The sequence below is a fragment of the Mauremys mutica genome, chromosome 22 (genome assembly GCF_020497125.1).
Source record: "Mauremys mutica isolate MM-2020 ecotype Southern chromosome 22, ASM2049712v1, whole genome shotgun sequence".
Classification (NCBI taxonomy): Eukaryota; Metazoa; Chordata; order Testudines; family Geoemydidae; genus Mauremys; species Mauremys mutica.
In genome coordinates, this window is record NC_059093.1 from 6,116,664 (window position 1) to 6,127,676 (window position 11,013).

At 44.8% G+C, this 11,013-nt stretch overlaps 1 protein-coding gene and 1 long non-coding RNA gene across 2 annotated transcripts; one reads left to right on the plus strand and one right to left on the minus strand.

The window, feature by feature from the left end:
- Positions 1-3,531: 3,531 nt before the first annotated feature.
- On the minus strand, positions 3,532-8,514 carry LOC123354770. Its single transcript, XR_006574872.1, has 3 exons — positions 8,450-8,514; positions 7,049-7,153; positions 3,532-3,568 (listed from the first exon to the last, which is right to left on the minus strand). It is a non-coding gene; the product is annotated as an uncharacterized LOC123354770 (long non-coding RNA).
- A 230-nt stretch (positions 8,515-8,744) lies between these two features.
- TIMM8B (translocase of inner mitochondrial membrane 8 homolog B) lies at positions 8,745-10,435 on the plus strand. Its single transcript, XM_044996961.1, has 2 exons — positions 8,745-9,121; positions 9,830-10,435. Exons 1-2 carry the CDS (start codon positions 9,020-9,022, stop codon positions 9,995-9,997), a joined length of 270 nt encoding a protein of 89 aa, XP_044852896.1. The 5' UTR covers positions 8,745-9,019; the 3' UTR covers positions 9,998-10,435.
- The last annotated feature ends 578 nt before the right edge of the window (positions 10,436-11,013 follow it).

Sequence of the window (11,013 nt, forward strand, 5' to 3'; positions counted from 1 at the left end):
ATGGATGATCATGTCACTAAAACAATCACCCAATGTCTCCTATTCAAACTTTCCACCGTAGGTAATTTCTGGATGCATGCATACAGAGCCACACCATGGAATGAGTATCACACACACACACACACCTGACCTCCAGGTAGGGAAAAAAGCTTTCTGTCACAAGGCAAGAAATCACTACAACCAAACCCCAGGCCCGAATATTCTTGGGATCCTGCTAAACTCTAAAACTTAGAAAACTCTATCCAACCAACAGCCCAAGTAGTACAAGAATTAGCAAGACACGCCAGCCACTCCTTGCTACTGCCATAGAACACTGTAGCATGAAAGCTCTCTCTCCAGCCCCTCTGCAGACACTCACACAACCTGCAACTCAAGGTGCAGAAGGTAAGAAAACAAACATTGGTGGTGGAACATACAGCCTGAAAAAGGAAGACAAAAGGAATGTCTACAAATCTATGCCACTGCTGTAAAGGAGGCAACGAACCCACCTCTCCTTTGCTGCAGAGAAGCCATCCTGTATAAAAATGTTCCCATACCATAAACCCAGACTGTTCCTTCCAAGCACAGAACCTTTTCATGCTAGGGATTACCTTATTTCACAGAGGAGATCAACCCCATCCAGGAATACCAGCTGGTGAGCAACAAGTTCAAGAGCAGGACCAGATACACACACCCTTCTTCCACAGATCCCCATGGAAGCACTGACAATCAGGTGACTGCCCCTGTGACTCCAACTGCTGTCCTTCCTGGATAGGAAGAGATATCGAACATCTGGGGTCCCTACTATCAGACTGTCAACACCTCCTTTGATTAGGGAAATGTACCATGCACCCTAACCCAGGCAATATGCCAACCAACATTAGAATAAACCACTGCTTGACACCAAAGACTTCACAGTGTATGATCCCCCTTTTCCTAAGCAAACTAATCTAGTAGCTAGTCAGACAGTCTCCAATGTTACCTATCACATGCCAGCATCCTTGATCGCTCTCAGCCAGGACCTGGTGAAGAGAGAGGACTTTTTGCACTGCAACACTACCTGGTTGTGGACAAGGGAAGTACATCCATAATGCTGTGGGACCTGTCTCAAGTATCTAATACTGGCTCATCACCAAAGATTCCTGTCCCATCTCCAAGAAGCTGTAGTGGGAACAGACACTCCTAGGACAGCTCAGATTCTTCCTCTCAAACCAAACCCAGAGGATTACTATGGGACACTGTTCTCTGCCTCCAAAAACCTTCACCTAGAGAGCCCCATAAGGCTCTATCTTCTCCCCACTCCTTTATCAATAATATCTATAAGAAGCTGTTAAAAGAGTTGGTAAGACAACTTGAGCTGAAGCATCAGCAGAACCGAAACAGCCATCTCTATATCTCCTTTATGTCAAATGCAAACAGTAATGGGTCCAAACTTACTCAATACTTGGTTGAAATCAGTACCTAGATGAAGCAAAACTGATCTCGTGGCTGTCACATATGAAGACGAAGTCTCTCGTACATTTCCCAAGTATGAAGAAAATGGTACGTGACAGTGATTTTAACTCATCACCGTTTGTTATCCACATTCAAACACTTGTGGAACAATTTGAAAAGAGATTTCAACAGATTTTTTAATTAACCATAACTGGCTATGTATGTTAAAGTAAGAATAATAAATATATTTGGACCAGCAGTTCAACAACGTTTTATATATAGGACTGAAATATTACTAGCCTCACTGTCTGCTACAGCTAGTCTACATTTTTCCAAAAAACTGTCCAATCAAAAAATAATTTGACTTTTTTAAAATAAATAAGATGAAAAGTGGTTATGATATTTATTTTGTAAAAATTCCTTAATTTTTCTTGCAAGTAGAAAAAAGAGCAAATTCATGTGTTAAGGTGAAGGAGTAAGTGCCAAATAATTTAATTAATACCTTTAACATGAAAAATTATCTTTTTTCATCTTATGGGTTCATATATTATATAATATTTAAATAATATGAAAAACATCATATTTATGTACAAATACAAAATAAGCCTTGAAAAATTGTTGGCGCCCACCACACTCTTCTGAAAACATGAATGTGCTACTGGCCACAAAAAGGTTGGGGACCACTGTACTAGAGTATCACAGCTAACTGTGTAGCTCGAAAGCTTGTGTCTCTCACCAACACAAGTTGGTCCAATAAAAGATATTCCCTCACGCACCTTCTCTCTCTAATACCCTGGGACCCACACAGCTACAACAACATGGCATACAACAATTCCATCTGTGGCTGATTAGAAGACTGTGCCAGTTCGGGGAGGCTTGTGAGTGCAGAAAACAGAACTTTCACAGGACCTTGACATAGAATTTCTTACATCAGAGAGAAACCACAAGCCTCAGCACAATCAGAACTAAATGCCAAAAAGGTTTATTTGACTAGCTTCCCTTCAGTGAGTCATGCACTTGCACATACAAAGACAAATCTGATAAAGTATCAAACCATTTGTCCTACAGGCTGAAAAGTAAGAGTGATGCTATTTCCATTTTAAAGTACTTGGAAAATGTTCACTTACTAGAACAATGGGGGCTACATAGCCTTAGAAAGGTAATGGAAAAACACACCCTCATGGATACAACATCCTCTGGTCAAAAACTTACAGCAATTTAACAGCTATACAACCACAGGAAGTGAAAAATACTGTATCCAACTGAAAAAGGAATTTAGGGAGCTAAAGTGGAGTTATCCAAAAAGATATCTGGCCAGGATTCAAGACTAACATCCTGACTCTCTCAAAAATGCCTGGGAATTAACAAGCATGTGTAGTCAAGACTGATTTTTGTCTCACCCAAAAGATGGCACCTTCAGTAATACAGTGCCCCTAATGCTAAGCTGATGCCCAGACTCTGTACTGGCTCTGAGGAAAAAGAGCCACCAATAAAAACTTGAGTTTCCCTTGGAGGTCTTATTTAAGCACAGATCTGTCCTGGTGCTGCTTTAGGGGGATACTCTGAAACATTCAGATCTGAAGGCCGTTTATAACCTACTAGCCAAAGACAGCCAATAGTCCCTCTTAGGTAGATTTCCTACTGTCTGCAAAGTATGAGATATGGATAAGGGAATAAACACAGGAGACAAGGTGAAAGAAGGCTCCCCTAATAGAAGTATCTACCCTGCCTTCTAACTGAAGAGGCAAAATGACAAAGACCGTACCTGGTGTTAGTCTGGTCAAGGGCTATAACGGACTCACTGAAGGGAAGCTAGTCAAATATTGCCAGTCACAATAAAACAAGGAATAAGAGTTTCACTCTTGCGTTTTACCAGGTGTTCTAATGTGAACATCCTGATGTGCATAGATTTGCTCTCAGCTCCTTTTGCATCCAGGACTATAAGCCCAAAGAGTAGCTCTGGCTGGTCCTGTTGAGACATCTACCAGGCTTTTTCACACCTACGCTTACCAGTGCCCATGGAGTGTGAGGGCTGCAGCCAGTGAATAGTCCATGGCAGGTCCAGGATACAGATAGGCTGCAGGGAGGAGACCCAGCAAGAGGACGCTGACAGCTCGCTCACTCGTCCAGTGCAGAGATGCAGCCTTGGAACCGGCTGCAAAAAAACGCATTTTCAACACAGAGTTTTTGCTCACAATATGAACAAATGGTTAACTCATTCTGACCAGTTTTGTGCAGCTAGGTGCTTTCTCAGACCTAGATACACAGCCCTTAGCGGGGCAAAACCAGGTTGCCTTTGACTTATTGCTACAAACCATATTCGTAAGAACATAAGAATGGCCATACTGGATCAGAACAATGGTCTATTTAGCTCAATACCTTGTCTTCTGACAATGGCCAGTGCCAAATGCTTCTGAGGGAATGAACAGAACAGGGCAATTATCAAGTGATCCATCCTGTCGTCCAGACTCAGCTTCTGACAGTTAGAGATTTAGGGGGACACAGAGCATGGGGTTGCATTCCTGGCCATCTTGGCTACCAGCCATTAATGGACCTATCCTCCATAAACGTATCTAATTCTTTTTTGAACCCTGTTATACTTTTGCTCGTCACAACTTCCCCTGGCAATGAGTTTCAAAAGTTAGCTGTGCATCAAGTGGAAAAGTACTTCCTCTTGTTTCATGATACCTGTTTCCTACTAATTTCACTGGCTTACCCCAGGTTCTTGTGTTAAATATTCCTATTTTAAATACCGCCTTAAATGCTTGTTTTAAATATCTCTTCTCTGAATGCTCCCTCTGCTGTTCAGAAAATATAGTTCCTTTAATTAGGATACAGACAACAATAGACTGAAAAAACTGATAGATGAGGCCAAAGGAAATGCCACCTTTGTTAGTTTCATGACCTGCTGTTCATTAACAGGCCCTTTCACAAACACCACAGAACAGGCATTTTTGAAAAAAATGGTAAAGATTGTTGCCCCAGTGCTTAATTGTATCAGGAACTACCTGCAGATGCAGCGCTTGCCAGTTCTGCCTCCTTGTGGCCATCACTGAGGGCCCTGCTCAGTACATGACAGTTTGAAAGGAGTGGCTGAAGAACAATGAAGCAGCATAACAGGATAGAGAGGAAAGAACTCTGGGCACCAAGATGCCCAGATGGTTCTATTTCCAGTTCTCCCATCAACTGTGTGACCCAAAGCAAGCCACCTCCCGTCTCTGAGCCTTAGTTTTCCACCGGTGATATGGGATAATGATATTGAAACTCCTCCCCTTTCTTTGTGAAATGTTTTAAGACCTATGCATGGAGTGTGCTGTATCCGTTAAGTATCTGATACCTCTGTGATAACTCCATGAAGAGCTGAGTGCATGAATTAGGATTGCTGTTATCTTAGCAAGAGTAGGGGTTGGAGCCTCTGGGACTTCCCCAGGTATTCAGTGCCTAGAAGTAGCCTAAGAGGCCCCATGCTCTCAATCCTCTTCCATAGACAACTACTAATACACAGTTCTGTTTGCACAGAAAGTGACTCAGACAAGCACAGAAGTGGTAGTTTGGGTTCTTTGTAACCTTGCCTACTTTTCCTATACATTTTGGACATCACTAGAAGAAATATGGTTCTAAGAGATGTTGACATATACTGAGAGAAGCAGGACACCTTACAATACACTGGCACTTAATAGCAGAGTGCTAGCAGCGTAAAGTTACAGAGAACTGATTTTAAACACACATCAGATCATTTGTCTAAATGCTTACTGCTGTTTGATCAACGTGAAATCATGAGCTGGAAAAGAGATACAATGTGAACTGTACCAAAAAGAAGACATGGAATTTCTCCTGCTCTGCGCAGGGTGACCGATATTAGACAAGAACTGCTGTGACAATGGAACGAAAAGATCACCAGTAAAACAACTGTAGTGGACTAATGCGCTACTACCATGAACTTCAAGAAACACTTTCCAACATGCAACACGTTTCTTCTTGACGTAAATGTAGCAAACTTTTTTTTAAGTAGAACTTGTTTACATATTGAGACTGTCCAAGGCTGCATTGTTTCAAGTAGAATGGTCTGTGGAAAGAACTGTTAACACAGTGTGAGTAGTTATCATAGTACGAGAAAGTAGAAAACTTGGAGGGGACAATGTGTGGGGGCAGCTTGGCTGTCACGTTATCGGTTGGTTTAGTTTGTGTCTACATTCTTCTTTCTATTTTCTGCCATGGGTTACGGCAGAGGTCCCCAAACTATGGGGTGGATCCTCCAGGGGCCACGGAGGAAGGTTTGGGGGTGCACGACGGAGCCCAGGCCAACCCCCACAGGAGGTGGGGAACGCCACCCAGACCCAATATGACCCCAGCTGCAGCTCCACTCCACCCCTAGCCCAGCTCCAGCACCAGTTGCAGCTCCACTCTGCCCTCTTTCCCTATCTGCCACCAGGCCAGCTCCAGCCACAGCCTCGCTTCAGCCCCAGCCCAGCTCTGCCCTCATACCCTCTCCACCTGCAGGCCAGACTGACCTCTCGCCCCAGTTTCTCCCCCAGACCCAGTTCTATCCCCAGCTCCACCTTCAGCCCAAGCTCCTCTGCTGAGCCAACTGTGCAGTAATGGAAGGAAGGACACAGGCAGATTCCATTATTGGTGGTGGGGGTGACAGGAAAAGTTTGGGTTTAAAGGATATAAAATCCTAATTAAACCCTGGTCATAGCATTTCTTAGGTTTAATGGCATACATTATGACAGTCCTGGATTCTGGTCTTTGCCTGTTTATCTTACACCAATCTCCACTGATTCCTGCTACGTGGAGAAAGGAAATTTTGTCCAGCAATGAATCTTGCCTCCAATTCAGTCTTTCTAGCCTGACCTCAGATGGACCAGAAGCTCCTGTCCAGAGGAGTCACAATTTCTGCACCAAGCTTACAACAATCACCATTGATCTATGACAGGGCCATAAAAAGCATCACCCATTCTTTAATCTATCTTCCCTTTTCCTATCTTGTGGATGTCTGTGGAAATTGACTTGACAAAACTAACATCTTTGTTAGTAAACTGAGAATGTTTGTTTGAAACTCAGTCAATTTCTATAATTTAAAAAAGCTGGTTTTGGAATTACACTTTTCCTGCATACTGTAGTAAAATGACATTGCATGTGAGATTACAAAGTTAGTTTTAGGCTGACAGAAAGAATCATGAAGTTTTCAGCAGAAACCATGAAGTGCAAAGTGAGGTCTAAAAAGCCATAACAGCACTATTTCCTGTTCATAGAGATGACTGCCTGAATTTTCAGGCAATACCAATTTCCATGCCCTTCAAAACAGGAGGGAAAAACCACACAGCAATTTGCAAATTTTTGCAGCATCGAATTATACCGTAGATGTTTACTTGTCCAACTAATTTAAATTATGTCAATTGATTTTAAATCAAAAGCTTGTTCAGATTTAAGTGCAGTGAGTAGATAAGGCAACTTCTTATCTGGGACTATACAAATCACTCCATGAGGCCAAGAAAACACTAATGACTAGGGTGATCGAGCTGGTTGAAAGGGTCAGGATCAAATATCACATAAAAACAATAATACAGATAAAGAATAGCAGCTTCCCAAGTGGTTATTAACAGAACTTTTGTCCCAACTTAGACTAACATACCGTAGCTCCGGGGAGAGATGTGGATTTGATGTGCCAGAGTTGGCCGATCCAAGGTCGTTGTACAGGCAACCACAGGTCTGGTCAACAGACTTTTACTGAGAAGAACTATCAACAAAACAAAGATTGATTAGTTGCCTTTTACCCCCCCAAAACTTAAAGGTAAATACCTGGAAGTTAAACTACAGCAACCAGCATCTTAATCAATAAGAGTCCAGAGGGCTTCCTGAAAAGGAAAGCCAGTGGTTTCTTCAGGAAAAAAGGATGCACAAAGTTAGAATAGGGAATACAAATTACACCCCACAAATAGAGAGTGAGAGTGTGAGAGAGAGTGTGAGAGAGAGTGAGAGTGTGTGTGTGTGTGTGTCTTGCAAAATTTCTAACAAGCCTGGTGTACACATGCTTCAGAGTTTCCCTACTAAGGATTTAATATCCAAAGCCCCATGCCTCCAAAAGTGAGGCAAGCTGCACCCAAAACAGTGCTTCAAGGAATCTGAGACAAGAACATTAGCCACCAACTCTGGCATGACAAACTTTGCAGCTATGTTGTGTGCATTAGGGAAATCTTGCCTTCATTTCATAAGCAAAACAGGCTACATTAGAAAAGACCTGCTCAATAAGCTGTTCTGGGTAACTACCGTATTTTCAAAGATCTGAACTGCTAGTAAGTCTGGTGTGTTCTTTCTGATGCTTGTTTGCACCTTTAAGCTGCCAGATCTTAGTGGCATTGACTCATTCAATGGCTTGGCATAGCTGACACATAATAAAATATTCTGCACATCTACAGTTAAGTAGTAATAGCGCTATGCCTTTCACAAAAGGCCCTCAAATGAGCTTTATTTTACAACCTCTTTAAAGTTCACACAGGCAGGTGGAGTGCTGCACAATTACAATTGACAAACGGTGAATTAACAGATAGCTTAGAGCAGTTACTCTCAACCTTTCCAGACTACTGTATGCCTTTCTGGAGTCTGATTTGTCTTGTGTACTCCCAAGTTTCACCTCACTTAAAAAACTACTCGCTTCCAAAATCAGGCATAAAAATACAAAAGAGTCACAGCACACTATGACAAATTGCTTATGTTCTCATATTTACCATATAATTAGCAAATAAATCAACTGGAATATAACTATTGTACTAACATTTCAGTGCATGGTATATAGAGCAGTGTAAACAAGTCATTATCAATATGAAATTGTAGTTTGTACTGACTTTGCTAAAGCTTTTTATGTAGCCCTGTTGTAAAACTAGGCCTATATCTAGAGGAGCTGCTGTAACCCCTGGAAGACCTCTGGGTACCCCTGGCTGAGAACCGCTGGTTTAGAGACTCTGAACTCTCTGGGGCAGGGAGCATCTCTGGCCCTGCCTTTGTACAGCACCCAGCACAAGAGGCTCCAACCCACCTTAGAGCCTTGGGGTACCAAGCAATAGACACAGCAGCGGCGGCGACGGGAAAAAAGCCACCACCACCCCACCCCGAGCCAGCCTGCACTGGGGGAGGCCGCTCCGATCAGCGCGAGTCACGGGATTTAGTGGGGAGGCAGCGGGGGGAGGGGCAGACCGCAAGGGGCCCCAGACCCGCTCAGGACCAGGCAGGCGGGTATCCGCCCCCCGCCACAAAGGGGGTCGCTCGTCACTATCGCTGCCCCCCCGCCGCGCGTCACCCTGGCCGAGGCTGGGACCGGACCCCGCAGCCCGGGGCCGGGCTGAGCCCCCCCGCGGCCCCGGCACTCACTCACTCACCCAGCCCCCCGCCTCGGGGCCGCCACAGGCCCCCGCGCACCAGCAGCGCCGCCATCTTGCCGCCTGACCCTCCCCCGACCCCCAGGGCCCCAAGGGCGCCCGGGCACCCGGAAGCGGAAACAGCCCCGGGCTCGAGCCGCCGGAGTCGGGTTGGCCCCGTGCGCGAGGAACGGGCCCCTTCACTTCCGGTTCCGCCGGTGAAGGTCGCAGCGGCCGGACTCGCCTGGCCTATGGCGGAGCTCGGCGGCCCGGACGGGGGCCGGGACCCCGCGGTCTCCGAGCTGCAGCGGCTGGTGGCCGCCGAGCAGCAGCGGGCGCAGTTCACCGCCCAGGTACCTGCCCCAGCGGGCCTGTCCCCGGGGCCCCTAGGGGCCCCCCAGGCGCCCTGCGTCCCGCCGCAGCCCTGCACGGGGCCCTGCGCGCTCTCCATGGGGCTCCTCGCACGTCGGCCCCAACGGGGTCCAGCCCCTCAGTCACTAGGACCCCTGGTGCCGCCCCCTCCCCCAAGGGCTCCTGCTCCTCCCCCTAGATACTTATAACCGGTGCTGCGTGGCAGCTCCTAGCCCTGGCACCGCGGGGCTTGCTCCAGCCGTTAGGAATGTAAAAAAATTGCTCGGGCCGCAGCAACTCTTTCCTTACAAATTAAGCCCTGCTTGTACCCGTCCCAGAGAGAGCGAGGCAGCCCCCTGTACATGTCCCTTGACACTCGTTTTGGGAGATGAATGTGTGCGGGTGCATGTGAGACAGTGACTTGGTTCAGTCCCTAACCAAGATGCCTACAGCACAGAAATCACACTGGCTTTGGCATTAATGGACCCCTTTGTGCGGGTCAGCAGAAGGACCAAGTAGTGAATCAGCCACAGTGACTGAACGTCTCAGTTCCGAGGGTGATGGTCCCTTCCAGGATAAAGCACAAGGGGAAAGGATGGTGTTCTGGCAGGACTCCTAGACAAGTGATTGTTGTGCTCCTCTCATATTTTAGCTTTCCCATCTGTAAAATATTTGATTAAATAGTAAACATGTTTTCTGTTCACATCCAGGTTCATAACTTCATGGACGTTTGCTGGGACAAATGTGTGGACAAACCTGGCTCAAAGTTGGACTCCAGAACAGAAGGTTGTCTAGCCAGCTGTGTGGAGAGATTCATTGATACCACGTTATCCATCACTAACCGCTTTGCTCAGATTGTACAGAAAGGAGGACACTGATTACTGTATTTCCCAACTCCGGACAACCCAATCCTTCCTATTCAGGTCAACGGACTTATCAGCTGTCAGTGGAGCATCATCACATGTTCTAAGCTACATTTTATCTGACACTTTCACAAAATGCAGAAGTGGTTGAACAATCATCTGCCGAAAGCACAGTTGTCCCTGTGAATTCTTTCGCTGCACTGAACTGTTCATAAATGCATCATCGTACTGCAATTTAATAAACCATCAGGAACACTCGTCCAAACAAGTCTTGTGATGTGAAAGTGTATATCACTGCTTTTCTAAGTCTTATCTAATTAGAGGAAAGTAGAGAAAAGATGTGCTTGTACCAACACAGGGGATGTGCATAGTATCTTAGAATCAAAATTAAATTTAAAAAATGTAATATGAATATAAATGTTTTCAATGAACGAATAAATTAATGAAAACACTTGTTCTGCTGGAGTGTTTGAAGCCTAACCCTAGAAGCTGCACAGTAGGATAATGAATGAAAACCAAAAAGTGAAACTGGTTAAAAGCTTATTGCTAGGGCCTAGTCTATTGCGCAGCAGTTCTGTGGCTGTGAAATTTGCTGCAGGCTCCAAGCTTTTTTTTCTTTTAAATTGGTTATAGCCCCTCTGGTTATAAAGATGATCTTAAAAATGTAATGTAAATTGATACAGTACCTGAATTTTTGTCTGTATTAGAAAAGTTGTACTGGTTTAACTAAATCTAGTCAAACAGGTGGAAGGCCCTATTCTAGAAGCATTTTCATTGAGTTAACCCTCACTTATATCAGCTTAGCTTAATTGGGCAATACACTAATGCAAATGACAGAAGACCCCCAGTTATCTGAGTATGTTAGAGTATGATACAAAAGTCTGATGAGTGCTTGAGAGACTAAACTAGATTTCCCCTTATGTTTAAAGGTACAAGAATGGATGCAGTCTTATTAATGATCTACATGGTGATATTTTACACAGATTTAGCCTAACTTGGTGAGCAGTGATTGTACATAAACTGACCACACA

Excerpts from the sequence above, each read along its gene's own strand:
- TIMM8B (XM_044996961.1), top strand. The coding sequence starts at position 9,020 with ATGGCGGAGCTCGGCGGCCCGGACGGGGGCCGGGACCCCGCGGTCTCC. Across the intron at positions 9,122-9,829 it reads GGGCGCAGTTCACCGCCCAG|GTTCATAACTTCATGGACGT; the intron begins GTACCTGCCCCA and ends GTTCACATCCAG.